The 26,985-nt window shown below is 39.6% G+C and overlaps 1 protein-coding gene across 49 annotated transcripts in view; it reads left to right on the forward strand.

Annotated features, from left to right (window-relative positions):
• The window catches only part of RIMS2 (regulating synaptic membrane exocytosis 2), a 378,604-nt gene that overhangs the window by 245,218 nt on the left and 106,401 nt on the right, over positions 1-26,985 (forward strand). For 22 of the 49 annotated variants that reach the window (XM_068161226.1, XM_068161227.1, XM_068161209.1 and 19 more), the window contains 10 exons: positions 5,131-5,196; positions 5,703-5,810; positions 9,465-9,530; positions 12,228-12,290; positions 16,629-16,703; positions 19,023-19,094; positions 20,623-20,802; positions 21,920-22,029; positions 22,847-22,879; positions 25,921-25,974. In XM_068161226.1, coding sequence (XP_068017327.1) covers positions 5,131-5,196; positions 5,703-5,810; positions 9,465-9,530; positions 12,228-12,290; positions 16,629-16,703; positions 19,023-19,094; positions 20,623-20,802; positions 21,920-22,029; positions 22,847-22,879; positions 25,921-25,974 — 827 coding nt within the window. The remainder of the gene's footprint in view (positions 1-5,130; positions 5,197-5,702; positions 5,811-9,464; positions 9,531-12,227; positions 12,291-16,628; positions 16,704-19,022; positions 19,095-20,622; positions 20,803-21,919; positions 22,030-22,846; positions 22,880-25,920; positions 25,975-26,985) is intronic. The other 27 variants (XM_068161251.1, XM_068161252.1, XM_068161253.1 and 24 more) reach the window with 12 other exon arrangements.

Here is a 26,985-nt window from a genome sequence, read left to right on the forward strand (position 1 = left end):
TCTTCAGGTCAGAAAGTCATGTTATAGAAAGTATTCATCAACTAAAATCTCAGTAATTGCAGTGTTCCTTTAAGCTGTTTTTCTCTCAAATTTTAACAAGTACATTAAGAGTTTATTGCACTTCCTATTGCTTTTTATACCTATACCTTAAACTGCAAGTAAAAAACATACTGGAGGTTGTACCAGCAGGGATTCCTGTAAGCCTGTCCTATACTTTCCATTAATACATTCTGGTTTCAGTTACTTATAATGTTGCCAATACAATTTCCTCTCCCAGGGCTCTCACTCATGAGCCCTAATGGATTTAACTGCTGAAGGGATTGCAGTCCAGGCACACTGCCATTTATTAGCCTTCCAGTAAGGATGGCAGAAAGGAGAGAGTGTTTTCTCTTTAGCTGCTGCTATTTACAGTGGGTACATTAGAGAAATCACTGCTAAACTGCACAATTATCTGCGCTACCAACCTGATGCCTCCATGCATCTGCTGAAGGATGATAACCTCCAACAGAGGGATGGAGTAGGAAGGTGGCAAGATAAATGCGGTCTTGCAAATGTAGCTACGTCTGTCAGAGCTCATGTTTCAGAACCTTTGAGTTCAATTTAAACAAACAAACAAAGAAAAACCCCACCAAAAACCCAACCCACGTAAGGTCCTAGATGCACTCCTCAAAACAAAATGCACCTACAAAGTGCCCATGTTAAAAATAACACAGTTCTGATATAAAAGCCTTCAGTCTTGTGCCCTTTGGAGGAAGAAATTAAAGTACATTCTGTGATAATATACTGATTTTCATCTTGAAAGGCATCTCGATTGAGTAAGTGTCAGTTCACAAATTCTCTGCTGATAATTGCTATTATTTCACAGCTAGAGTCTTCAAACTCTCAGTTGCAATCTGCTGGAATATGTCTAGGAGATAAGCAGGAGCAGAGTTCTGTGCAACTGATGTGACCAAAAGCATGCATGCCACTGAGTGAAAACACTTGCTCTCTAGACAGGAAGAAAATCCCTTCTCCCCTTTAAAAGAAGAGCCCTAGACTATTAAACAAAACTGTTCTGCTAATCTTTTCTATGCAATGTAGCAGGTGAAATTGCACACCCAGTGTTTTATTCTGCAGTGGCATTTGCCATTTTCTAGAGCTTGAGAGCCTGACCTCACATTTTTGTGTCGTTTCTAGGTGTGATTTTTCTGGATGCATATAAAGCAACATGGAAAACATTCTACCACTGAGCACATTGACTCCTCCTTTGTTCAGATGTGAATCTAAGCTTTTAGAACCATATCACTGGTCTCTCTTGCAAAAAGTAGCTAGTTGTAGTAGTTTCCTACTACAATGGCTAATAGAAAGTATAGCACACCTTTCCTTGAAGCCACATAATTTCATTAGTTAAGGCTCCTCTTCCCTTGATCAGCTCTGCACTCAACCTTGCAGTCCTACCTTGATACCAGTCTTTACTTTAGTCCTTCCCACAATACTGAACTTAAATTCCATAGGTCAGCCCTCTCTTTTTCTTTCTAACACCTTTAATGGATTTCCTCCCCTTATATTTTCAAGCAATTGACCCAAAGAACCATCGGTTTCTTACTCTGCAGTGTCATTAAGCTAATTCTGATTTTTTTTTCACATTCCACAGAATGTGAAAATGTGAAAATGTCAGGAAATTGTCACTTGGAGAGTTTGGGACCATTTGGTTAAAGGCAAATACATAACAATAATAACAAAAATATTCCTAACACCCCTAATAATTTCATGCTTGTTGCATTTGGTTTATTTTTTCAGTTCAGAAAGTATAGAAAAGTGTTATCAAAAATGGGCAATATTGGATGTTAGGAGGAAGTTCTTCCCCATGAGGGTGGTGAGAGACTGGCACAGGTTGCCCAGGGAGGAGGTGGAAGCCTCATCCCTGGAGGTTTTTGCAGCCAGGCTGGATGTGGCTCTGGGCAACCTGCTCTAGTGTGAGGTGTCCCTGCCTCTGCCCTGGCAGGGGGTTGGAACTGCATGATCCTTGAGGTCCCTTCCAGCCCTGACAATTCTATGATACACTTGAGTCACAGTCAGAGAATACATTGGAAAAAAGGTGACTATCAAAGCAGTAACAGGATGACAGAAGTTTCTTGTTTCAACTGAGCTTGATCCATGCAGGCTCTAACAGTGGAACAGAAAGTCTTATTTTGTATTCAGAATTCTTTACGGCTATTCCGATACGCACAAGGCTGTCAGAATGCAGTGGCATTCCAATGCTGCATCCTTTCCGCAGCAGGATGTGGGAGTCAGCTTCCCACTCTGATAGGGAAGCTGAGGTATTAATAAAACTGTGGGACATGGTCACAGAGAATGAAAGTGGAAAGGAACAGATTATTTTCTAATGCCTCATCTTTACTATTGAATAAAACATACCAAGCAGTAAAGACCAAGTTCAACTCCCTTTGCATAGTAGGAGGAACAGAACCATCCATGCCACAGATGGTTTGATTGAGGCCCCCTGTGTATGTGTGTGTGTGGTCAAGTGTGCTGCTGAGACTGCATTGATACAGCAAGCCTGATCCTGGATACTAAGAACTTCCAGTTAGGCAACCTGGTCACTGAGACACTGATCTCTGTTTCGCTAACCTCGTGGCTTGCTGGATTTTTATGAAGCTGTAAGGAAATAGATAATAGGTGAGCCATCCAGAATACTGTAAGCAATCTCCTGTTCACTCGAAAGGAGATTTATGTTTGCCTATGTTTTGAATCTCCAGAAGAATAGAAATCTTATTCCTAAAACTATAGTGCTGCCTCATCAGAGTTAATTCAGTATCTTAATATAAGCAAAATGAGTTCCTGGTGCTGTGAGTTGTGTATATGCTGTTCATAAAACAAGTGATGCCTTCGAAGTCTGGAAAGATGCAGGCTAGTATTTTCATTTTGCTATGCCACCCTCTGGGTGGCAAATGTGTGGGTAGTCCCAGTCTCCAGTAAGAGCCATGGTTTGTTGATCTGAAGTTTGCTTAAATGACTCAATAACTGCCTCACTGGTTATCATCTTGGTTTGGGGGTCAGCAAGCTGCCTATTGCAAGGTCTCCTTTGGAGACAACCCCTCTGATTTTGACCCAGAGGCATTTGATGTGGCTTCCACAGTTAACATAGTTGACTTCAGTACTTTCAAGGTTCTCTACAACTCATTTAGGGAGACAACTGAGGCATATTTTACACTACTGAAGCTGGTCTGGTTAATTTTCTGACTGGTTGTAGTGGTGATAGTGGCCTTTCAAATCCTTAAATCTGAAGCCTGCCTCACTAGGTTGGCCAGCTCGCTGCCAAAGATTCTGGTGCCTCTTTTGGAGAGGTGGATTCCATCCCTTCCTAGCAGATTGTAGTCCTCATAGAAGTTCTTACTATCATTAAAGCCAAACCCCTTGCAGTCACACCAGCTGCGTAGCCAGAAGTTGATCTGCATTATGTGCCTATTTCTGTCTGACCCCAATCCTTGAACTGGTAATATGGAAGAGAAGATGTTTTGGGCACCAAGATTCTTCACTTTCTACCCCAGGGCCTCGTAGTCTCTCTGGAGAGAGAGTTTTTCAGGGGTGTTGTGGTATTAGTTCCAGGGTTGCATCTAAATAATTTATTGGCATGTTCATGTGGGTACAGCCCAGGGATGTTCTTGCTGAGGGTGTGCATAGATTCTAAGCAAGCAAAATTGAAGATGATGGAAGTAGTATTTTTTTTCCTAACTGCTTCTTGGCAGCATGCTGCCTGCCAGGCTGTTATGGGTAGGCTGCTGGTGGTGCTCAGATCTGCGCATCCGTTTGAGAGCCCCAGTGCTTCTCCGCAGCCTGCAACGTAGCTCTGTGCTGCTTTTCTCAGTTTCTCGTCCTTCTCAGGCTCCATGTCTCAAATGGGGCACTACCATCTTGTGCATGCCACCTCATTTCTGTAATGAGCTGCAGAGTTTAAACTGCCTAATCAGGGACTGAAGTAGGAAGCTTTTTATAGTAGTGCCTATGCTTTTGCCTTAATTTGACAAGAAGCAGGCACAAAGATCTCTTGTACTATCTATAATTAACCTAATGTGCTTGTAAGGAATATTTACATCCAGCTGATGAAACATTTTATCCACATGCAAAAGAGACAAAGATGATAAGTGTAGGTAATGGAACTACTTGTAGCAATGTGTTTCACTGCAAGAAAACAACAAATGAGTGGCAGATTAAGATAGGAGAAATCAAAGTGAAAGATAAACATGAGATTTTCCATGTTGCAAGTGAAATCAGTGTACACATGCAGTGTGGAGTTTTGTGATTGGACATCCCTGTAAACTACCCAACCCTCAGAGCACCTGTAGACTGGGGACTCTTTTTCCCTCTAGTAGTGCCTTGTAAATTGGAAGAGAAAAAAATAGTTACAAACCAGTTTTTCCTGTACTGTGTGCATGTGGTTGTACTAAAAGCCAAATAACATTGTGGTTTTGATACGTGTGAAATGTCCAGTGCCAGAACAAATACATTGAAAATAGATACATTTAGACACATTCAGAATGCCAACAAAATACAGATTGATTGAGTTTTGAACTTTTGTTTCAAACTGCATTCATTTGGGTTTGGCTTGTTCTGTCACAGATGTTGTATAACCAGGCTTTAATCTAAATTCATTTTTTTATCACAGTAGGACAACTATTAGAATCAGCAATATGCACTCATCAATGGGGGAAGTCTGGAGCTACCTCTCTGAGGACAGGCTTCCCAGGGCCTTTCAGACAGAGTAGGTAAACCTCTGCCAAAATGAATATTCATGCTGGAGTTATCACTGCCTTCAAGCAAGGGAACAGGCAATCTGAGTTCTGCAGATTACTTTCAGACAGACATTTATGTATGCTCCCTTCCTAGCTGAAATGTGCAAACCCCCACATTTCAGCTATCCACTTCTCCATGGTCCCCTCTGGCTTCTCATACAAAGTGTGTGACTCATCAAGATCATTTTACATTTACAACTGTGAACTTCTAATGTTGTTATTAATTTCAGTGCTCTGTACAAATGCTTTTGCAGCTCCTGCACTCTCAGGTTTTGATGTTTTCTGTTGTGTGATGTGTGCCATTCCTTCTCCATCTTATTGTCTCCTGTTTGTGTTTTTCCCCCTGCCATCTGCTCAGTCATTATGTCACTTTGCCTCGTTCCCGGTACACCCAGCCCACAGATCACCATTACAGGGATGCCAGGTATCTGTTTTGCTGTGTGTGGACAATGCATGTACTCCTGCCTACCTACATGGCCCCTTCTGGCTTCCCTAGGCTGTGTGTAGTGGTAGAAAACTCAAGTGTTGAGTTGATAGCAGCATTAGCTTTGTTAATCTCCTGTGTAGACAAACACTGGGTAAATTCTTCACAACTTTCACTTTTTGGAACATGATTTTAAGGTATTTTCAAAAGCCACTAAAGAAAAATATTTGAATCAGCAGACACCAACCCCTACTAATGCTATCATTTGCATATACAAAATGTATGGCTGTCTTAATTAAAGGTCCCAATAGACAAAACTGAAGTGTGAAACCTTTCTTGGAGTCTCAGCTGCTCAAAAGTGCTTTTGCAAAATTCCCCTAAGCTCCATCAGAGTTTTGTCCCAGTGTTTTGTTCTGTTGCTGACATTGCTGGCTTTTGGTGTTGCTTTTGTCCTTATTTCATCCTTTTGTTGCTTTTCATCATGTTCATCCTTTCTGTTTTGGCAGCCAGGACCACACAATGTATCCTCTGTTTTGTGAAGATGCAATCAGATTGCTTCGCTCCCGTAAGATGTGCCGTACCTATTCTGAGGGTGCTTACTATGATCTTGAGAGGTATAATTGATGTGGAGCATGTCAGTAGCACTGCCACTTAGACTTGGACAGGACCATGTTTGGGGTTTCCAAACCAAGAATGTGATGTATGGTTTAAGTGGTAAACACATGCAGAGAAGATGTTGTTAATACTCTGTGAGTATGTATACGTCTGACACTGACTACTCAAGGCTAGGGATAAATCCCAGGAGGAGCTGAATAGTTCTACAGAAATCAGTTTCATGAATTAGGTTATATGGATATTATATGTAAATATCTTTAGATAAACCATATCTTTGCTGGAATTTTCCAGGGTGCTTATAGTCCTTATTATTCTCTTTGAAATAATGAGGAAAAGCCAATCTGCTTCAAAATACACAGAAACAGTCTTTCTGAAGTATTGATGTTTTACTTGATGGAAAAACAGAGTGAAAAGGGGAAGTGTAAGCTGATGTTGTGGCTATGTGTTGTGCCTATGCTGTAATTTATGAGCACTCATGTGCACTCACAATCCCTGTGTGTGATCGCAGAACATTGAAGTTCCCTTTTAAGCATGGAATACACAGCAGGGACAAGTTAGTATTTCTATGAAATAATTATACTGGAAGTCTGATGGCTTTTAAGAGAGGTAATAAGACATGCTGGTGTAGGACTGTGATGTTTTCAGGACTACTGAAGGGAAAAGTTGATGTGGTTGTGTATGACCAGAAAGAAGGATATAAACCTGATAAACGGTGAGCTAATAAAAAGAAAGGGGTGGCTGGAACTCAAACAGGAGATGCAATGATTGGTATGGCTGTTGCTGTACCAAAGAGGCAATGATATGTGAACTTCCTGGCTACCCTCTGGGTATGAGCTCTTCTGAGAAGTTCATTAAGACCGGGCTGGATGAGGCTCTGTCCAGCCTGATCTAGTGTGGGGTGTCCCTGCCCATGGCAGGGGGGTTGGAACTGGATGATCCTTGTGGTCCCTTCCAACCCTGAATGATACTATCATACTATGAAGTTTTGCTCTGGATTTGGAGCAAACCATATTTTCAGTAAGTGTAAAACTACTGTTTGGGTGCAGAAACAAAGTAAAATGTGAAACTTTTAATAGCATCATAGAAATGCTTCTTCCAAAGAAATAGGATTCTTAAAGAGGTCTCTGAAAGGATACACTGTGCTAGGTAGTCCAACCTTTGCAATGCAGTGAAACCTGCATTCTGAAACAATGCAGTGTCACACGAAACCTAATGTAAACAAAGTGTTCAAACAGCTCAGTCTGCATGAAGAAACTTCAATAAGGAGAGGGAGTTTGGGTTCATTTTCTGCAAATCTGTGATGTTCAGGTATTGCAGTGCCATAGGTAAGTTATATACTGGGTTTTGCCTCAGTTAAACACATTTGCTCTAGCTTATCTGAATCTGTTTCAGATTCTTGACTGAATCTGTGGCTCTTCATACACTGCTGGAAGTTGGAACTGTTACCAAACCGCCTCAGACTGAGGATCTTGACTTGCAGATCCTCATCTTTTTTTTCCTACAGAAACTAATGTCTCAAAAATAAAGGGCAAAAGGGACAGTGCTATGTAAAGATGAAAAGCTGGGATTTCATCAGTGAGAGGGAGTAAAGCTTTTCCAGGGCTTCCGGAAGAGCAGGCTTTTAAAACTAATGCCCCCTGGGGGCAGAAAGGAATATCCAACATGAAGTGGAATATTTCTAGCTCAGTGCTAGAACAGTAACTTGAGATCACGTGAGCCTAGTTACTGATCCTGGACTCTGTGGTTCTGAATCCAGGCTGCCTGTGGGTACTGTTAATGTTCAAGTTACTTGAGTCATCTTACCAGATATGAAATATTCTGAGTACCTCTTGGCCACTATTATTTTCCCTATCTTTTAATCTTTTTTGTGCCTTTCCATACTGTCAGCAGTTCTCTAGGCATTTGAGGACCATTTAAAGCATAATTTCTGTCTAGTTCCTCCTCATCCTTTGAAAAAAACACTCTGTAATTTCTTCTTCCTTATTTATTGGAAATATATGAAACAATACTTTCAAAACAATATTTCCTATTTACCCTTGCACATTTTTGTTTTCTGGTTTAATACTGACATTAAATTTACTTTTGTAGTGAAATTGCTAGTCCTGGCTCCTTAGTCCCTCCTGCTTAATTGGCATCACGTTGATGTGAAGCAACCACCTCTCTTCCTGTCGTTCACTTTATTAAGCACCTGAAATTACTTTCCACTTATGTTTGAGCAGCCAACATTGTTCTGCAACAGCCTCTTGTTTGAGCCAGAGTTTTGTGTCTTATGTCACTGTGAATCCCTCAGGTGTCCTACAGGCAAATCGATCCATCAGACAGAATCCCTTGCCTGCCTTTCCTTGATTATCCTGTAGTCACTGACAGCCAGCCCATTAACTCTTGCCTCTCCTAGCAGTTGTTGGTTTCTTCTTGTTTTGTGTTTTGGTTTGGATTTGTGGTTTTGGTTTTGTTTTGTTTTCCCCCCCAGAGTGACTGCTTGGTTTTCTTACATCTTCTCTCAGTTTGTTTCAATTGATGTTTATAAGATTTGATAGTCTTTAGTTCATTAACTCTAGGACACATTTACATTATCAAAAGCCTTCATTTCTGAACTCACTCTTGGGCTCTGATGCTCATCATTTTCTCTTCACCATAGTTCTCCCCTTTTGAAGAAGTCAATTGTTTCCATCCCAAAAGATAGAAGAGACACTGACAAGATGCTTACTCCAGCACACACCTTAGAAAGAGAGAGGCTCACATGCAGCTTCGGTGTCCTTTGGACATGGGACTTGCTCACAAAGAGGTTGCTGCTCAGCACTCCACTGCAGTTTTCCTTGGTTTTATAATGTCATGTTATGGTAGCTCTAGCTGCTATCTGGTATCAGTTCATACTGCTGTGGCTACTCAGACATCAAGGCTGGATATGTTGGGTTTTACTTAAGCTTTTATTCATATCCCCTGCTTCACAGTCCTATAGAGTTATCCAGTCTTGTTCACCCATTTTAAATTGACACATACATGATCTCAATGACAAGAGTAATGTTCTCCAGCTTTCCCCCCCCCAATTGCTTTTAAGATTAAGAGACTAGCAGTTCCTCCCAAATAAAACTCTGCTGAAAATCTCACTGCATGAAATTCCCTCCACTTGCCTACCCCAGAGCTCAGCTCAGTCACTGAGAACACCACACCACGTGCCACTTGAATCTTTTTCTCAGTTTGGAAGTCAATAAAAGCTGGGTTTGTGCCCATTGTTGTGCAGGAGGTGGGGTTTATTTCAGGTGGAATTTCTGTTGCTCTACTTAATGAAACAAAATTTTGCTGCCACTTTGTTTTCTGATTTTTTTGTTGTTTTGTTTTGTTTGTTTTACCAATCAAATTTTCTACCATCAGTATCCTGCTTTTGTCAAAATCTCTCAGATGGTCAAATGCAGCTTTCCTGTTGCTGTAACTTTCCACTCCTGTGAAACATATCTGCATTGATCCAGGGTTCTTAATAAGTTGTTGTTTCTGATTGTGACTTGAAAGTAGAAATTTGCAATGAAAATCTGCTGAACTGTAGTGAAATGTTCTCTGTGCTCATGGCTGTCTGAGTAGTACAGTGAGGGAAAACATCATGAGAGAAGCACCCTTCAAAATGTCTGAACTGTCTGTGCTGTTTATTCCATATTCAGGAGGACTAGGCAGGAGAGAAGAGTGCCTAATTCATATTATGACAACACAACCTATACTCCTGAAAGGTATTTTGTTTTATATAGTTAAAAATAGATAAAGTTGAATAGTTTGGGCTCTGGGTTGGTTTTTCTTTTCTGAATTGTATTCTAAAATTTTTAATTGGACTCCTTGACTAATTAAAGTTGCAGTGCACTGTGCAATGCTTCTGTAAGTACACAGCTAATCTGCACAGAGTCAAGTGCCTCCCTTTCTTTTAGCCCTCCATTAACTTCAGGATCATTTGGGGGTTTTTTGTTGTTGGTTTTTTTTTTTTTTTAACATATAATTCTTAACTTGTAAATTTTTTATCCATTATATGTGGGAGGAAAACTGAATAGTACAGAGAACTAGGTACAACTGAAGGTTCTTTCCCCACTTAACTGCAGCGTATTTCTAATGGCTCATTTTTTTCAGTCACTAGGAGTAATTATAGGACAATTTAGAATCCCCAATTCCATTCTTTTAATCACTGGAGTCACTTAAGAAGGTCCTCAGCTCTTGACATGTCACTGCCTGCTCTGACTGAAAGGGCTGAGTGCTTTCAAATTGATTCTGGTTGCTTGCTGTGCTAGGACCAGAAGTACTACTGTCCTTCCTAAATTTTGCCAGGCATGTAGTGTGTCATGGTGAACATAACATGACTAAAATCTGACACCTGTTGTGAATACTTCAGGAGTCTGTCTGGAAATAGCTCTTTGATAACAGCATTTCATGGTTAAAGAGCTAGGCAAAGGCCCAAACCAAGGAAATCTGAAAAAAAACATAAGCAAGTTGATGTTCTTCTCCCTCTGTGCAATTACAGCAATAGCTCTGGCTGATTTTCACAGTGTCTGAGGGTTTTTACTGTAGTATGGGAGCAGGTAAAGCAGGGATTATTTTTTAACTACTAGCAAGGAATGTGTGGTGTAATTGATTGTTGCTAATAAATACACTCATATTTAGCAAAAAAATGGAATAATTACACTGCAATTTTAAAACCCTATTTATGGCAGCTATAATAAAATGCTTTTACAGAAGAATCCTATTTTTAAATACTGGCTACAGGGAGAAACTGCCTTCAGTTTTAGGGGTACAGATGATAGAAGCCCCATCCCTTGGGGTTTATAAGGCCAGGCTGGATGTGGGTGTGAGCAGCCTGCTCTAGTGTGAGCTGTCCCTGCCCCTGGCAGCAGGATTGGAACTGGCTGATCCTTGAGGTCCTTTCCAGCCCTGACAATTCTATGATTCTATGATCAAGGAGAGTGTCAAGATTATACCTCTCATTCTCCAGCTGTACTCTAATTTAGATTGAACTAAATCTAATCTAAAATTAAATTAACTTAAATTGCAGTAACTTTCATCCAATCATCAATCTGGCTGCAGAGCATCCAATTCAGAAAGAAAGAAAAAAAAAAAGCTATTTCCCATATCGTTAATTTTGATATAGAAGCACCAGGAGGAACTGAGTGATAACCACATGTCTTGTGCTCCACGCTTCCTTCAGTGTATGGCCATGAGATTTGGGGTTACTTAGTTTACAAATATGCTGAAAAAAGCTCTGAAATCTGAGAAATTTGGGGGGAAAAAAGCAAAAGAGTAATGAAAAAGTGCTGCTGTGATTCTCAGGAGCAGGTTCATGAATAAGTTTATTAAAGCTGCTAGCAGGTTTATCCTGCTGTCTTTAACTTGGTTTTCAGTACAGGCAAAGTGAAATTCATATCCGAGGTGATAATATGGTGATCTGCTGGTCTTTTCTGAAACTCCCTGCCTTGCTTCTCACTCATTATCCCACAGAAATCACCAAACAGTGGGACTGTTACAGTCCCAAGGCTTCACCAAAGCAAAATCCTGCAAATCTGGAACTCCAGAGACCCAGCTGAAAATCCTTAACCAAAAGTTGGATGATTTGTATCAGCTGTAGATTTCCTGGAGCGATGCCACATAATCAGTTCAGTCCCTGCTTCCTGAAATGAAAGCAGCTTATTTTTTTTAGGTCCCATTCTGCTTAAGATAAAATATTTCTAGGTGTGGGTTATGTTGTCTTCAACTGATTTGCTGAAATGATGCTGCAAATATTTAGGCAGCCGGTGTTCAGTACCAGATGTACAACTACTTTTCAGTAATGAAGCTGAGTGAAGCAAGTTTCCTTCTGCTTCTTTCTCAATTGCTATAAACAATCACCCTGTCAAATAGAAAAAAAAAAAAAAGCTAAAAATAAAGGAGATAAATTAGGTAAAAATTAGGTTAAAATATTGCTAGATAGGATGTTATTTTTTTGTAAGTGTTTTATCTTCACAATTACAACCTGAACTAGTGGAAAGTGTCCCTGCCCATGGCAGGAGGGGTTGGAACTGGATGATCCTTGAGGACCCTTCCAACCCTGACAATTCTGTGATTTTATTTGTTCCACAAACTCAGTAGCCTTTGAAAATACACAGGCCTCTGTGCAAGAAAAGAGAAGGGATCATTTAGTCATGATGGAACTGGAATCCATTGCTAAACTGCTGGAACGAATAGAGGTGAACTGTGTTAAGAATTATATCAGGAGAAATTAAACATAATCTGCTTGGGTTTAATTTTACTTTTTATTAGATATGATTTTCTTCATGCCTGAGAGGAGTAGGAAATTGCAAACATTTAGCCGGCTTCCCATTTTGTTGAGAAGTGGTCTTGTCATGTGAAATAGTTATTAACAATACCTTTGTTGATTTGTAACGTCTCTTTATTTTAACTGCATTGTGAAGGTGGTACAATGGTGCAAGTTCATGGGCAGATCATGTAGTCAATGGTTCAGCTGAAAATTATGGGTAAGTAAAGAGTGTAGTGTGGCAGAGATGGCTAAAATGTGTTTGTAACCTTGATGATGAGTTCGTTTATAGTTGTACCAAAGTTATTTTTCTTGATGATTTTCCTCCTTGACTCGGGACTAAGGCACATTTGTGTGCTAGACTTTTTCTCCAAGATGAAGCTGGTTTATTCTGTCACAAAGAGAAAAAGAACATCAATTATGTTTGAACTATTTTTAAAACCCTGTTCTGGACCACTTCAATGCAAAAAGGCTTTTTGACTGATAACACCTGCCCACATTTGCGGTGTTGGGGAATGTGCCTTTGTCACCTAATCCTCTTTACTTTTAGAAATCATCCCAGGTCTGTCTAACCTATTTTCCTGTGCAAAGTGCTGTGTACCTTACAACCTTTAGTTCTTCCCAGCTGCAGTTTGCTGCTGCTCAAAGGAGTGCACAGATTTTCCTTGCCATTAATTCTTTGACTTCACTCATTCTCCTTAATTTTCTTCTTGCACTTGCAAGATTCCTCTTCTTTATTTCTTTTGTGAATGTGCATAGAGCTTGCTTCTTTCTGCCCTTCTGTGCCTTGTATGTAGGAGCTGGACTGTGCCAATGCCATATTTTGGGTTGGTGTGGGTTCAAAATGCTGCTAAATCCTGAAGTTCTTAAGTGAAACTCTGACAGAGTTACTGAGAACCTCTCCTTGATGAAGACTAAGAGTTGCAAAAGTGTATCTCAAAAATATTTGTTGTGAGATTATGCAAAGCAGACCCTACTTTGGTGCCTCAAATGCTATAATTTTGTGTACAGAAATACTTAATGCCATGTAAACTGAGCATTAATACTGATTGAAGTACTTATTAGTAAATTAACTGCTGGCCATGTTTTTATGTAATTTTGTGGTTTTGTTTGTTCATTTGTGCTGAGACAACTTAGTAGCTCCCTCTGAAGAAAGTTGTGTATCTAAAACATCACTGGGAGGATGTTTGCTTATACTGAGTTGAATACAGCAAACCCTATCAAATGATAGTATATATTGAAAGCAGAAGATACATGTGCATCTCTATCAGGGAATAATCACAGTTCACCTGCAGTCCTAAGGCTACTTAAATCAAATTGTGATTTATATTTGTTCTTTATATTTTGACTAAAAAAGGAATCCTGTTTAAGGAATTCAGAGACTGAAGGGGAGCACAAGTGACTCTGTTGACTAGAAACTAAACAAATATGGTAAAACCAAGAATTTATCCTTCAAAACTTTAAGGCAAGTTTCTCTGGTCCATAGAGAGGAGAGAGCTGTAAGGGTCTTTTGGCTCAACATTTGTGCAGCCACAGAGACTTGTCTGAGACCATATTTCTTCCTTAGCTTTTTGAGCAGAGTGCAAGTGTTTGCTGGCTCTTCAATTTGAATGCTTGAGGTATACCCTTAAGTTGTGCTTGTGGCAAGGGCCAAGCTTATTAATTCTTCCTGTGAAATTGCAGAAGCATTCTGAAAATGGGCAGCATTTGGTGGGGGCTGGAAGGATTTATTACTGTATAGATGATAACACAGGTAAATAGCAGGGAAAATACAGGTTTGTAGCTTGAAAAATAAATTGATTTGTTAGTAGTCTGACTCTATTTATATTTAGCTCAAAAAAGCTGTGGAAAAGAGGGCCAAGAATATTTGTTATGAACCAATGTGACTCTTAGGTAGACTGTAAGGCACGGAACATAATAGAATGAAGACTATGAAATGAATCAATGGATTTACAGAATGCCTTTAACAGCAGCAGTGTGTTATTTTGTTCATTCATACATTAAGAGTATAAAAGATAGTAAAGTCATGTGCAATTGCTTATCTTGGAGTTATTTGGTTAATCATAGCCTCATAAAGTGTTAGAGCTTCAGTAAAGTTAGAATCACAGGTCTGTTGCCAAAACTTCAGGCAGAGAAACATATTTGTAATCTTTAGCCCAATTTGGGATAATTTACTACTTAAATGCCTGCTATATTATTCATCTTTTAAAATGTTAGTGGAGAAAAGGAGGTCAACTAGATAGAGTATGCTAAGTACAAATAAAGGTTATTGAAGATCTAATGAGAAAGAAAAGAATCCCACAAAATCCACCAGGAACCAAATAGTTCTCAAATTCTAAATGCAGAACTGCTCTGGACAGAGACATCTTTAGGTGCCTGACTAATTTTAAGCTTACAACTAAATGACTTGATTAGTCTATAGTCTAAGTGCTCCGGCGAGCTGCATTTGGACATTCAAACCCAGCTGGGAAATGATTTTTCTCTCAATGCTTCCCTCTCAAGCTCCTCCATGCATTTTGTTATGCACCACTTTATCTTCAGTGGTGAAATGCATGTTCATTAAAATCTTTGAATGTTCCTGTCATAGAACATACATTGCTCATGCATTTTGATATAGCATCCAAACTGAGTGACTGAAATAGTGAGTCTGAAATAGGAAACAGTATGAAATAAAGTTATAAAGCTGAGACATTTATGCTTTGACACACTTCTGGTTTTAGTAACTTTCTGTTTTTAACAACTTGGAGAGAATGACAGCTATATATATTCAGTTACAAAGTTGAGCTGAGATGGGGAGGGAGAGGATTTTAGCCCTCTGAGAATGTTGAGTTCCTAGTTTTATCAGGAACTTCAGTGATCTATCTCATGAAGACACAGATGTGTTGCTGCAGTGTGATTCTTGAATATGAGTCAGTTGAGGGACTGTGTTAAAGACACTGGAAGTTGGAAGCACTTGACAAAATACAAGGTGCTATGAAAGGCAGCAGGCTATGCAAATGAAAATGTATGGCAGAGGTACGAGAAACAACAATTGAATAGCAAACAACCTATTATACTGCAGCAAAAATCTGCACAAACCTTGCAGTCTTTTAAATTAGTAGGGAAAGAATAGCTACAAACATTTTGTCTTATAGACACAATGAAACATGAATAAATGTTAATAATATAAAGCAAGGCAAAGAAATTGGTAAGACAGAAGGCAATACATGTGTTACTTGAATTCATTGGTCCACCTCTGTGTAAGGAAATAGTAGTCTGCAAGATTCATATGTTTTTTAACTACCTTTAAGTAAAATACTGATGACTGCCTGACAGTAGTTGAAATGAGCTAGTTAAATGAGGTTAGTATTGTTATTGTCAGCTCATTTTCTGTGTGTGCTTTCATTTGAGTGCAGTTACTAATATTGTTAACTGGAAGTGAAGAAGCCTCTTTCTCAAAGGCATTCACCACTTGTTTTTATTTGTTGAATGCTGAGGATTCTCTATGAAGAAGTTGCTGGCATTTTTACTTCAAATGCACAAGTTGCTTTTCTATTCTTCCAAAATACACACAGCTAATTGGGTCTGGTTTTACAGATTAAAAGGATATGAAATGTTTCAGCACAACATTTCAGTCTGTATTGCTCCAGAACTGACACTATTTAGTGATGTTATTGATATTTGATTGGAATAGCTATTCTATTATTCTAGACCTCTGATTTCATCCATGGAATCATTAATTTGGGAACCTTGGCAAAACTGTCTGGTCTAACTCCCTCCTTAAAGCAGTGCTTTGCTATTCTTTGGTAAATCTATTGGTGATGAAATCTATTTTGGAGAGTAAATCTCTACAGATAAGAACTTTCTTTAAGCATTTTTATAATTGTACCATGCCATCACCTGTTAGCATGATTAGAATGACTACAGTAGCATCCCCAAAGTGCCTGCAATGTCATTTACTAACCCAGGCAAGCTGTTAAGCAGCTGAGATTCTGTAGCTGTTGAAGTCTGCACATAACACTATGGAGCACTGGCTTCACAGCCAAGTTCTCTGCTTTGCCTGCTTAGCTGAGTTAGCTAGAAGAAAAGTAGTTCAGATACTGGCATGTTACAGTTTAGTAATGCTTGTGACTGTCATGTAAATATACCTGTAGTTCTCACATACACCATAGTGCAACGTGTGTGTGAATAGATCCTGTGAGTGTGTGCATGTAGGTGCATAGATCTGTACACACCAGACATGTAAAGCATGGTCCAATATTACTTCAACAAAAATAGCTTGCTTGGATTCCTGGGTTTGTTTATTTTATGAGAATACCTAAAAGCATTCAATTTCTGGCCTTTAAAAACTATAGCAGCCCATCATTGTATGTTAAGTTTCTGTGTAGGTATAGGTGAGTGCTTTGGGGAGATACCCAGTCAGCAGTCTATCTCGAGAGTTGGCAGTTACCTGCTCCTTCCCATTTTCCCCCTTTCCATTGCAATACTGAAGTTTGCTTGGTGCTAGAAACCTCCCTCCTTTGTAGACATGCTTATCTGTGTTGTGCTAACAGAGGATCTTGTGTCTGTGACTAAACAGCAAAGTTCCTATAGCTAGTAGAAGAATAACATGTCCAAGGATTGAAATCCAGCAGCCATCCACAGACACTGACAGGTATTACCATTGTATGTTAGCTGCAGTTTGAAACGATGACCATTAGAAAACGTATCCCTGCCTTTTTCTTGTTCTGTGCTCGGTGTTTCTAGATGCAAGAAGGTGCATTAGGAGCTGGACTGTAGCCACTCTAATCCTACAGCAAATCTATTTTTATTTCTTCAGCTTTTTGTTACAACTTAGTCCTAAAACTGTGATTGGCACGATCTTATAGCTTGCTATTTTCCAGTCTTGTACACAGTAAAAGAACTTAACATTGGCATCCAAATAAATTTATTTTAACTTCCCTTATTTTTTTGGGGGGGGAAAAAATAACTTTAATTTGTGTTACAAGCTGTTATGATGGCTTGCTGTTGCAAAAGGTTCATCTTTCATAAGGTGCTGTTTTTTCCCCACATGAGTTCAGATCAACGATTGCATTCACTTGTTAAAAACTCTCAGTTTTTATTTGCAAAGAAAAGTAACAAATCTGAGAAATTAAAAATTAGAAAGAGTTTTGGTGCTCTGCATTGGAAAAAGAGTTAGTGTTTGAAATGTCCAGAATGTGAATACAGAACAATGCAGATAAAGCAGTAGTTAAACCAAGATGTTGTAGCACCTTTTGTTAGATACCGTAGTTCCTAGTGTTTGCGTTGGTACCTGCATAGTGTGAGATGCTGATCCTAATTTTTTGTATGTGTTTGGAATGGTTCATTAGATTGTAAATAAACACAGAGCTTTCTGCATGGTGATTTAAGGAGAGCTCAAATGGTTTCAGAGCTGCTTGGCTGAGAAGCAAAAAGTGCTGTACTCTTTCCTCAGTGCATGGGAGAGTTGCAGGCTCACAAGTCTTGTTAGCTTTGACAGGGGCACAGGCCACCTACCACACGTATTTTCCTTAGAAAAAGTAGAAGGATACTATGACAGGCAATACTAAGTGGAGGAAGTCATTCTCTGACATTTAATAAACTGTATTTTTTATAGTGAAAAGTCTGATAGCAAAGATAAACAGCTCCAGCATCCATTAAAGTATTATTTAGATGTTGAATAATTCATCTTAGGCTATTTTCCTCTTTAAGAATCATTAATTCATATGATGTGATTTATCATGAGAAAAGAGGAAGTTTTCATCAGGGAGCATAAGCCCTCATGAATATCTGAAAAGTTATGAACTTCTGCTCTTTATTCATGAGGTCTTTTTAAAAGTCCCACTCTTGGCTGAACTGTGATGCTATGGAAAGCAAGGAGCTTTCCTGCCCAAGCAGGTTATTGGAGTGATGGGACACTTTGTGTCTAAAGAACTCGATCATATAGCACATATGATTACTGTTTAAAGGACAAAACACATGGGAGGACAGAGAACAGTCAGTAAATCTATCTTGAGTTGTTCTTTATATGTGTATGACCTAAAACAATGCGCTGAAGTTTTCAAGTGGAAGACTTGTGTGCTTGCACAGTCCATCATTTGCTGCTGTGGGTAGTGAGAGGGTCACAGCATGTAGCTTGAGGACAACAACCCAGTTTCACCTCAGGATTCAACTTAGTCTTAAATTCCTTCAGTCTGCAAAACAAGAGTGATGCCAAAGCTTTACCTAAAAGCAAAAGGTTCACCGTCAGGATTCAGCTTCTCCTTTACTTGCGGCAGCTCTTGAAGCCTTTATCTGTAGTGATTAGCTGCAGTGGCTACATGATGCTCTGCAGAATACAGAACCTGCCCACTAAGCCATCAGTATGATCCTAACAGTAATGCCTCCCTGCCTTCTAGTACAGGGAATGGCTCACATCTCTAATATTCTCAAAAATACTTTTCATACTATAGCTGAGGAGAATGAGGCCTTAGGAGTAACAAGTAAAAAGGACTTAACTTCTCATGAAGTGTTTGTGAGAATCATGTGGTTGTTACTCACCTGGTCTGTATGTGATGCTGGCTGTTGGGAGGAGAGAGAAATAGAGACTGGAAGGATACCTCTGGTGTGCTCCTGCAGTCCCTCACTCACAGGGAGGGGAAGGGTTGTTCTAGCTCTCCCCTTGTGACAGACTCAAAGAGAAAGTCTCCGAGCTCACAAAGTTTCTTCAATATGTAGGTGAATGAGGTAGGGGTGGGGTGTCTGGCCCCTGCTCCTCTTCTGTTCTAATTTTGGTGACTTCACAAATATTTTTGTTCTTGGAATTTGTTCTCACAGTCTTAAGTATTTTTTCCAATGGTAATTTTTTTTGACCACCATGCTGATGGCTGGTATTTTCCTGACCTTCCATAGCACTGACACTTCTCTTAAACACTTGCTTGAAATGAGCATCAAAGCTAAGGTTGTGTTTCTTTGTCTATTCACGATGTAAAAGAAGCGAGACAGTGGATGTTTTTGCTGAGGAAGCTTCCCATTCAGAAACAGAGCTGGTAGAAGAAGAAGTGAGGTAATTTTGTTGTGGTTTTGTACCAGGCTCATTGTACTTTTCCTCGAATCTGTAGTGCCTCAGCTTACAGTTGCCATTATGTGTCCCACTGTGGTGTGTTTGCTTGTTAGGAGCTTGTAGATGTAGGTCCGTGGTGAATGGTATTATTCTGAACCTGTCTGTGGCAATTCCTTTGTATGCTCTGGGAGTCCAATCATTACCTCATGGAAGGCCTGAAGAGACATTCATTTTAATGAATCTTCTGTCAATCCTTTCAGCAAAGCTAGTCACCCCAGAGACAACTTACACGCTGTCTCAATATGGGTTTTAGAAGTAAAATGCTGTTAATAACATAAGAACCTTCATAATGAGGCTGCGGTATGGCTCTGCTTTTTTGATACTAATTAAAATTTGGCTTCTTGTTACACTTAATCACCATCCAGTCACTCTTTGTATTAACTGAGTCCATTGTAAAATGCATGACTTAGCTCAAGGAAAAGTCCTGAAGCCTACACGTTCCCCATTTGTATTCTACAGCTGTTCAGTCACTCAAGGAGAGCTGGAGGAGTGTCAGTTTAATGAGTGTTCCCATCATAATAAGTAATACCACCAGGGTATGGATTTTACTTTTAAAGTTTCTTTGATTTAATGTGTTTTAGGACAGGGATAGCAAGTATCACTCCTTGCAAACAGACCAATTACACTGTGAAAAAAAAAGGTGACACTTGATTACTTTCTGGAAGCAACGACATAATTAATCACCTAAGATAGTAAAAGAGCAGAGTGCTTGATCAGCGGATTCTCTTCTACTCAGTCTAATTTCTCTCCATTGCAACTCTAATGGTAGCCTTTTCCATTGCTGTTTTGGCACAGCTCTTTAGGCTTTGGGCTAGAAGAGTTCTGTTTTATTAGAGACCAAATTTTGTCTAGCTGGTGGAACCTCTGCAGGTACTGAGGATGTAGTAAGATTTTCATCTGACTGCATTCCAAGCACCATAAATGAATCCATCACTATAGCCTAGCCTATATTTTGACACATATCCTGAGTCTAATAATAGTTAACACTGCAACATAGTAATTATGACATCTGGAATAAGAGTCCTACCTCTAAAGACAATGCAGTCTGGGAAAAATCTAGCCATGTGAGTAAAAATGCTCAATTGAACCACACAATTAAATGAGTGCTTAGCTTTACTGAGACTTAATATTATGTCATCTATTCTGTTCTGCCAAGTTTGATGTATTAATTAACAACATAACAACATATTTTTTTTTTACCCAGAAATTGTCAGGAAACAGACTATTGCATGGGTAGTCATTACTGAGACATTGGAAACATTTCAGCCCATTTATCAAGAGTATGGAGCAAGCCAAATCATACATGTATATGAACGAATGTATGTTATTAAGGAACCAACTCAGAACAATGCCCCTGCTTCCAAACCGAACATAACAACATATTTTGCTCCAAACCAGTGTCATGCAGCGTATTTTATAATTAACAGAAAAGCTAAAGGTCAACTGAGCTGCTTTCTGACTAACATTACAGGAATTGTGAAGCAGCAGATAGACAGCCATATCAAAGATCCAGATCAACAGAGCAACGTCCTATGCTAGAGCGGACCAACTCCCGCTCCCGATCCACAGAGCGTCCTGACTCAAACCTCATCAGGTCGATGCCTTCATTAATGACTGGAAGATCTGCCCCTCCTTCACCTGCCTTACCGAGGTGAAACAGACAAATCAATCAGACTAATCCCCTTCTGCCCCACCAGCTCACCATTTTATTTTCCTAGTAGCTAATTGGTATCGCCTCATCCTTAGCCGATCACTAGTAGCAATAGATACTAACCCTTTCAGCACCAACACACTATTTATATCCTGCTCTGGATATAATAGTGTGATTGCCTTTGCAAGCTGTTTGCTGACGGTGTTTCAGTGCATTTGTTTGTGATTTCTCATTGATCAGGAATCTTGGGTGGTTTCCCACATAAAGCAACTCATAATTATCATACTCTTCTCCTGCAGTATGAGAAATTGTTTGTGTTCATCAGACATCGCTTCTGGAGCAACCATCATAACAACATCAACTGAAACTATTTATATATATATGAAAAAATAAATATATATATAAGTTTCTTTAAATGGACTGTACTAACTTTGTCTATTAATTACCATTTTAACCACCATTTTCTCTGACAACATTTTACTGTGCCATAGTCTGTACTGTTCCTGTTTGAGTGCTGTACTTTACTGATTGACATTTGGAAGATTTCTGTGCATTGCTCTTAGCTTAATTAAACAAGAAAATGATTTTGGTGTAGCTGATGTTGAGTAAAGCCTCTCCTTATTTTAGAGCTGCAGAATACATTCTTTCGTTGTCTGAAAGTTCTGAGATCCCCAGTGCAAGGTAGAGCCAAACACCAGTGTCTTTTCTCAGTGTATTGCTTTGTTTAGACAAATCTCTGTCATCTCTTTGCCACTTAATGGTAATTTAATCAAATACCAGCTGAGTAAAGATCGTTGAATTTGACTTGTGAGTAATTTTCTGTGTATGTGGGTATTATATCCATATGCACATGAATATACACACAATGCAATTTCTGGCTTGACTGTGCAAACCAGCATCTTACAGATGTTCAGCCTCCCTTTGGCTTCCTTTTCTGTTTCACAGAGAGATTTCTCTTTATGACCAGCCTCTTTCTGAAAAGAGTTAGTTTCATTGTGGGACTGCAAGGGTTCCAAATGATCGAAAGCCTGCTCAGGCACGTTATCAGTTCTCAATGGTGTTTAAGAATGAATTTGTCGTTTAATGTCTGTGATTTGTTTTAATATGTGTCTCATAGGTCACATCCTCGAACCGGCTCTGTTCAGACAAGTCCATCAAGCACTCCAGTAGTAGGGCGAAGGGGCAGGCAGTTACCACAGCTCCCACCCAAGGGCACACTGGAGAGAAGTAAGTGTGTGTTTTTCTCCTTACTGACCTGGCAAAACTGCTCATGAAGGTAGATTACATTTCTTACTTTTTCTTTTGGTATTGCAGTTGAAATCTCCTCAGTTCTTGTGTGCAGAATTAGGATTGAACAGCAGTGTATTTTGTACTGTATCTTCTATGATGTTTTAGTATCTGACTCTTGGTTGAAGCGAATCATCAGCTGTACAACAATCAGCAAGAGTGCAGCATACATGAGCCAAGATGGACTAACTGTTAGCACAATCCTGTTCCTTTTAAACTCAATAGGTGTTCTGGCACTGACTTCAACAGGCACAGGAAATGATTTTTGTGTGCTGTTTAGTGATGAAACCTGGCTTTATGGGGAGTCAGGAGCATAGCTGATCACTTGTGGGCTCACGTGGAGTGTGTCATACAACACCTCTGCACCTCGACACAGGGAGAGCAAGAAGAGAAGTAATAATCCTTAAAATAGGAAAGGTCAGCAAGATACTTAATGATCCCTGTTTTGCTGGAACTGTACTTGTGCTGATCTTTAATGGCTCATAAAAGTACTGGTCAGTGAAGACATATTCCAAAATGTTTAGAAACAGAGATCTAGAAATACATTTTTAATACCAAACACATTCTCTCCCTTCCACGTCTGATAGATGTGCTCTGCAAAATCAGTCTAAATGGCCATATACAATCCTTTCCTTTTCTTTTAATCCTTTGTAAGTTGTATATTATATCTTTTATAAAGCTTCTGTTGTTTTTAACCCCTGTGCTTTGGTTCCCTTTTGTTTGTTTGTTTGTTTTGTTTTTTTGTTACTTTCCCTAGACAATGGAGACAAGGAGATAGAATCTTACGAAGGTCTGTACATAAAGGAGGGTTTGTTTTTCACCTGAAAGCCTTTTTCAGGGGCTGTAGAGGGAAAAAGAAACCCAACTGCAATTGATGTTACTCGATTGCTCCTAGTCAGAAGGATTGTCACAAGTATTTAGTCTTTTTTAATATTCAGACCTGTGGCTGATAAATGATGCAGAATTCTCCACACACACAAAAGACACCAAATAATACTGTCTAAACACAATGATCATCAGCATCAGAAAAGTACCTGGACATGTCCTGGTTTATGACTACCTAGGATTTACACTGAACAACAGTTAGCCTGCATACAGATGTATCTTTTCAGGATCAGCAATTCAGGCACATGTTGAAATGTAAACATTTGAGGTTATTTGGCACATTTGATGTTAGTCATTCAGGCAGGTATGTTATGATGTTACACAGCTAAATCACTGGGTGATTTTCAAACAACACAGGAGTAAACTTCCATTCAGTTATGATAGTCTTTTAAAAAGTTAAAATGCTTCTGCTTAAAATTAAATCCCCTGATATTGTACATCCTTAAAACCATTTCATTTGCTTAATAGCAAGCCACAAGATATCAATTGCAGTCCTTTGTTATACCACTGAGGTTCTATATGTAGTATTAATGTATCTGTCTCATCAGACTTTCTAACTGAGTATTTGCAGTGTTTATTTCCATTCTGGAAGCAAAGCTTCATGAAAAGAGAATCCTTTTCTCAGATCATCCCCCTAGAATATTCATTTCTGTGTCGTCTTGTGTGTTGTGAAATGCCTATATCAAGTACAGTCTAGATATGCCAGGAAATCAGCACATCTGAGCACGTGATGTTTGCTGTCATTGCTGCATCTGCTTGTGTGTTTCACCACTCTCCCCTCTCCTTTGCTTGGTATATCTATTTAGACTGTGAGCTCTCTAGGGCAGCAGTTGTGAAGCGCTGCCTGTTTCTCCTGTGCTCAATTAGTGAGGGTATCAGTCTTATTTACATCTTAGGCTCCAGAGAGGAGAACAGAATAAATACAATAAAATAATTATTTTTTATAGGAGAGCTAGAATTGTTTGCTCTGGTAAGTACTGTTGGGATTCGAGAGATTCTACTTGTTTGTGCTGGAAGGCTGAGCAATATTTTCCTGTACCTCTGTCTAAAGCAGTCTTTTGAATAATCTGGGTGATAGAAACTTGCCAAATCCACGGGTATTAGAGTTTTAATATACAGTCAAAATATCACCAGTGACTCCAGATACAGTAAGTAGACACATTTCATGGTGAATTTTACATGTGTAAGGGTGGTAAAGGTTGAAAACATGATATAGAGATACAGCATTCAAGGAATTGTATGTAATTTTCTGCCATGAATCAAACCCTTCTATTCTAACAGCAACACAGTTCTGCTTTGAAGCTTTTCCTATCCTTGAGGATTTTCTAGTCCTTTTCTTTAAGGAGTAGAAGATCCATTACAGAGAAAAAGGAATTGGAAGTCATCTTAGTTTTGTATGAGAGAAAAGCATCACTTCTCTGTTTGTAGCTCCTGTGCTAGTCTTGTTTAGTCAGATTTGGATGATCTGTGTTTGCTACAGGGTTGAAACAGCATAACATTGCTTAAAAGTAGAAGAAATGCAAGGACTTCAGTAGAAATGATGGAGTAATATGCAGTTGAAGAGGGATTTTTTTTTCCCCCCCGATAAAGCACTCGGTATTGTGTGGGGTATGGTGTGCTTATGCCTGTGTGACTAGAACTGGAAGGGAAGGCATCAACAGCTCTGGGGAACTGCTTTCCAGATTAGCATCAAAATTAACAGACATTGATTTGGGGGAGATATAGTTCAATAAGCTGTAATATGTGGTTGCAGGTTTTTGCTCCAGGACATCTAGGTTTCCCCAGAATAATTTATTTCAGATTTCTGAACTAGCCAGAGAAGTGTGCTTTTCAGAAACCCAGCTGTGAGTAGCTGGATGCATGCAGAGTGCTGACCAATTCCTTAGCATGCTGCCTAGAGCAAAACAACAACAATCCCTGGATGCCAAGAACAGCATCCTCACGCTGGCACCCTTGGATTGGAACATGCTGCAGAAGCCACCTCCTTGATGTGCTGGCCCCTCTTATTGGGAAAACATTTTTAGCTTATCTATATGGTTGGGTTTTACTGGTTAAGGAATTGATACCAAAGAGTATAAAAAACAGCCACTCCAAGCTATAAAGTAGACTGGGGGGTTAGGGCTTCTCTAGGGAGTTTGGGTGGGGATTTGGCTAGGGGTCCAGTGTAGGGATGCTGCTAAGGACATGATTGGGAGTTCTGCTTCTGTTAGTGAGCTACTTCTGGCTAAGGCTCTGGTGTAAGGATGCTGCTAGGGATATGCTCAGGACATCTTTGTCTGCTTCATCTGTTAAGGGCTTTGGGGACTTCTGCTGTTAAGGACACTGCAAGACTCTGTAATGCTAGGGACTCTATAATGGTATAATAAAGGACTTCAGAGAAGACTTCTGAGATTCTCTGCATTTCTGGAATCTTGTTGCTATATGGCAGCAGGGTTTATGCCTTCATTCATCACCCAGTGGCAAGATGTTATAAGGGCTCTACAACTACATTCAGCTCCCCCGGACCAGGGGATGATAATTTTAGCTATGCTTTTTGAGAAGAGAGGCTTGGACTTTTATTTCTGGATAAATTAAAGCAAGATCAAGCAGAAGATGCTTGTAAGCTAATTATCTGTTGCTATACATCTGCCTTCTCTGCTTTAGTACATATTGTCTGCTTGCTGCAAGAAATTGACAACCAGGGGTATTAAGGGCTGCATGTGACTGTCATTACTTTCAGAGGGATCTCACTGGAGCAAACCTGAGATATTAATGACAAATGGATTTATTTAATCTTAAATTAATTGACAAAATAATTTTTGCCACAGACTGAGGGTTTGTATGTTACTCTGAGTGTCTTTTGTTTGGTATTTACCTTTTATTTGAGCAGCTTGTAACCAAGTGTGCATGTTTTTGTCTTGTTTCCCCCTCCACCCTCCCTCTTGTGTCTTGCTTATACAAATGCAGCAGGAGATGAAGAAAGCAAGCATACTGGAGTTCAGGAGTCAGAGGTCAAGGCAGGTCTGTCTGACCACAAGTGCCTATCTCCTCTAGAACTATTTTCCCCTGAGCATGTAGGGAAGCTTTACCAACCAGCTTGGAAATGCATTAAAAATCAAAGTCCACACAGTAATGATATCACTTTATGTCTCAACAAGGCAAATGAATGCAGCAGAGGTTTTTTACCAGTTTGTGAATGCTTCTAATAGTTCAACCTACACACACAAAAAGGCATCTCTTAATTAATTTTGTTTATCCTTCTTTATGAAATGAATCTGACACCCCTTAGGTGTGATGCCCTGTACTTTGCATTGATTGAAGTAAACACTATGACATCCTGACACTTACTTTTCATCTAGTTTGTGTAGGCAGACTGATGATGCTCAATAAAAGTAGTAGGAAAGTGCATGACATGGAAATACTTGGACTGTTTTGTGTTATGTCCCTCTTCGTGCTTGGAAGACAGTTCAGCTGGTAGAGAAAGGAAGCTGATATGATGATGATCAAATCAAACAGATGCATATGTTTTGTCAACTCAAACACCCTGTGACTGAAAGATGCAACTTTGCTTTCTAATTCCAGGGAACACACACACTGTACAGGTTCAAAGACATGCTGAGATCTTTTTTTCAGGCATCATTTTTTCTGCTCTTGTTTCTTTCTCAAAGGAAGACTCCTAAGAGCATAAATGTGCGTTTATGTGCCTTGCCAATAGGGCACTCTCTTGTCCCTGTTGCTAAGACAATACTTAACAGTGGTGGATGCAGAAGTGTAGCCCAGATAAGCATTTCTGGTTATAAATGTTTGAGGCTAGACCAATGCTAAACTAAGCTGCCTAAAGGTAAGCAGTGCAGCACATACCTCAAGGTCTACAGAATGAAGCCCAGAGAAGAATAATGTACTGAGAGTATTACTGCAGTTATGTGAAGAGAATTAAATGCTGCAGAAGGGTGACCCCAAAAAAATGGCAGGCTGAACAAGAAACACAGCTGGTACTGGCTGGCAGGAGAAATTACTAGCTAGACATAAGTG

The sequence above is a fragment of the Melanerpes formicivorus genome, unplaced genomic scaffold, assembly GCF_026170545.1.
Source record: "Melanerpes formicivorus ecotype bairdi unplaced genomic scaffold, bMelFor1.0.p_v2 SCAF_56, whole genome shotgun sequence".
NCBI classification, from domain to species: Eukaryota; Metazoa; Chordata; class Aves; order Piciformes; family Picidae; genus Melanerpes; species Melanerpes formicivorus.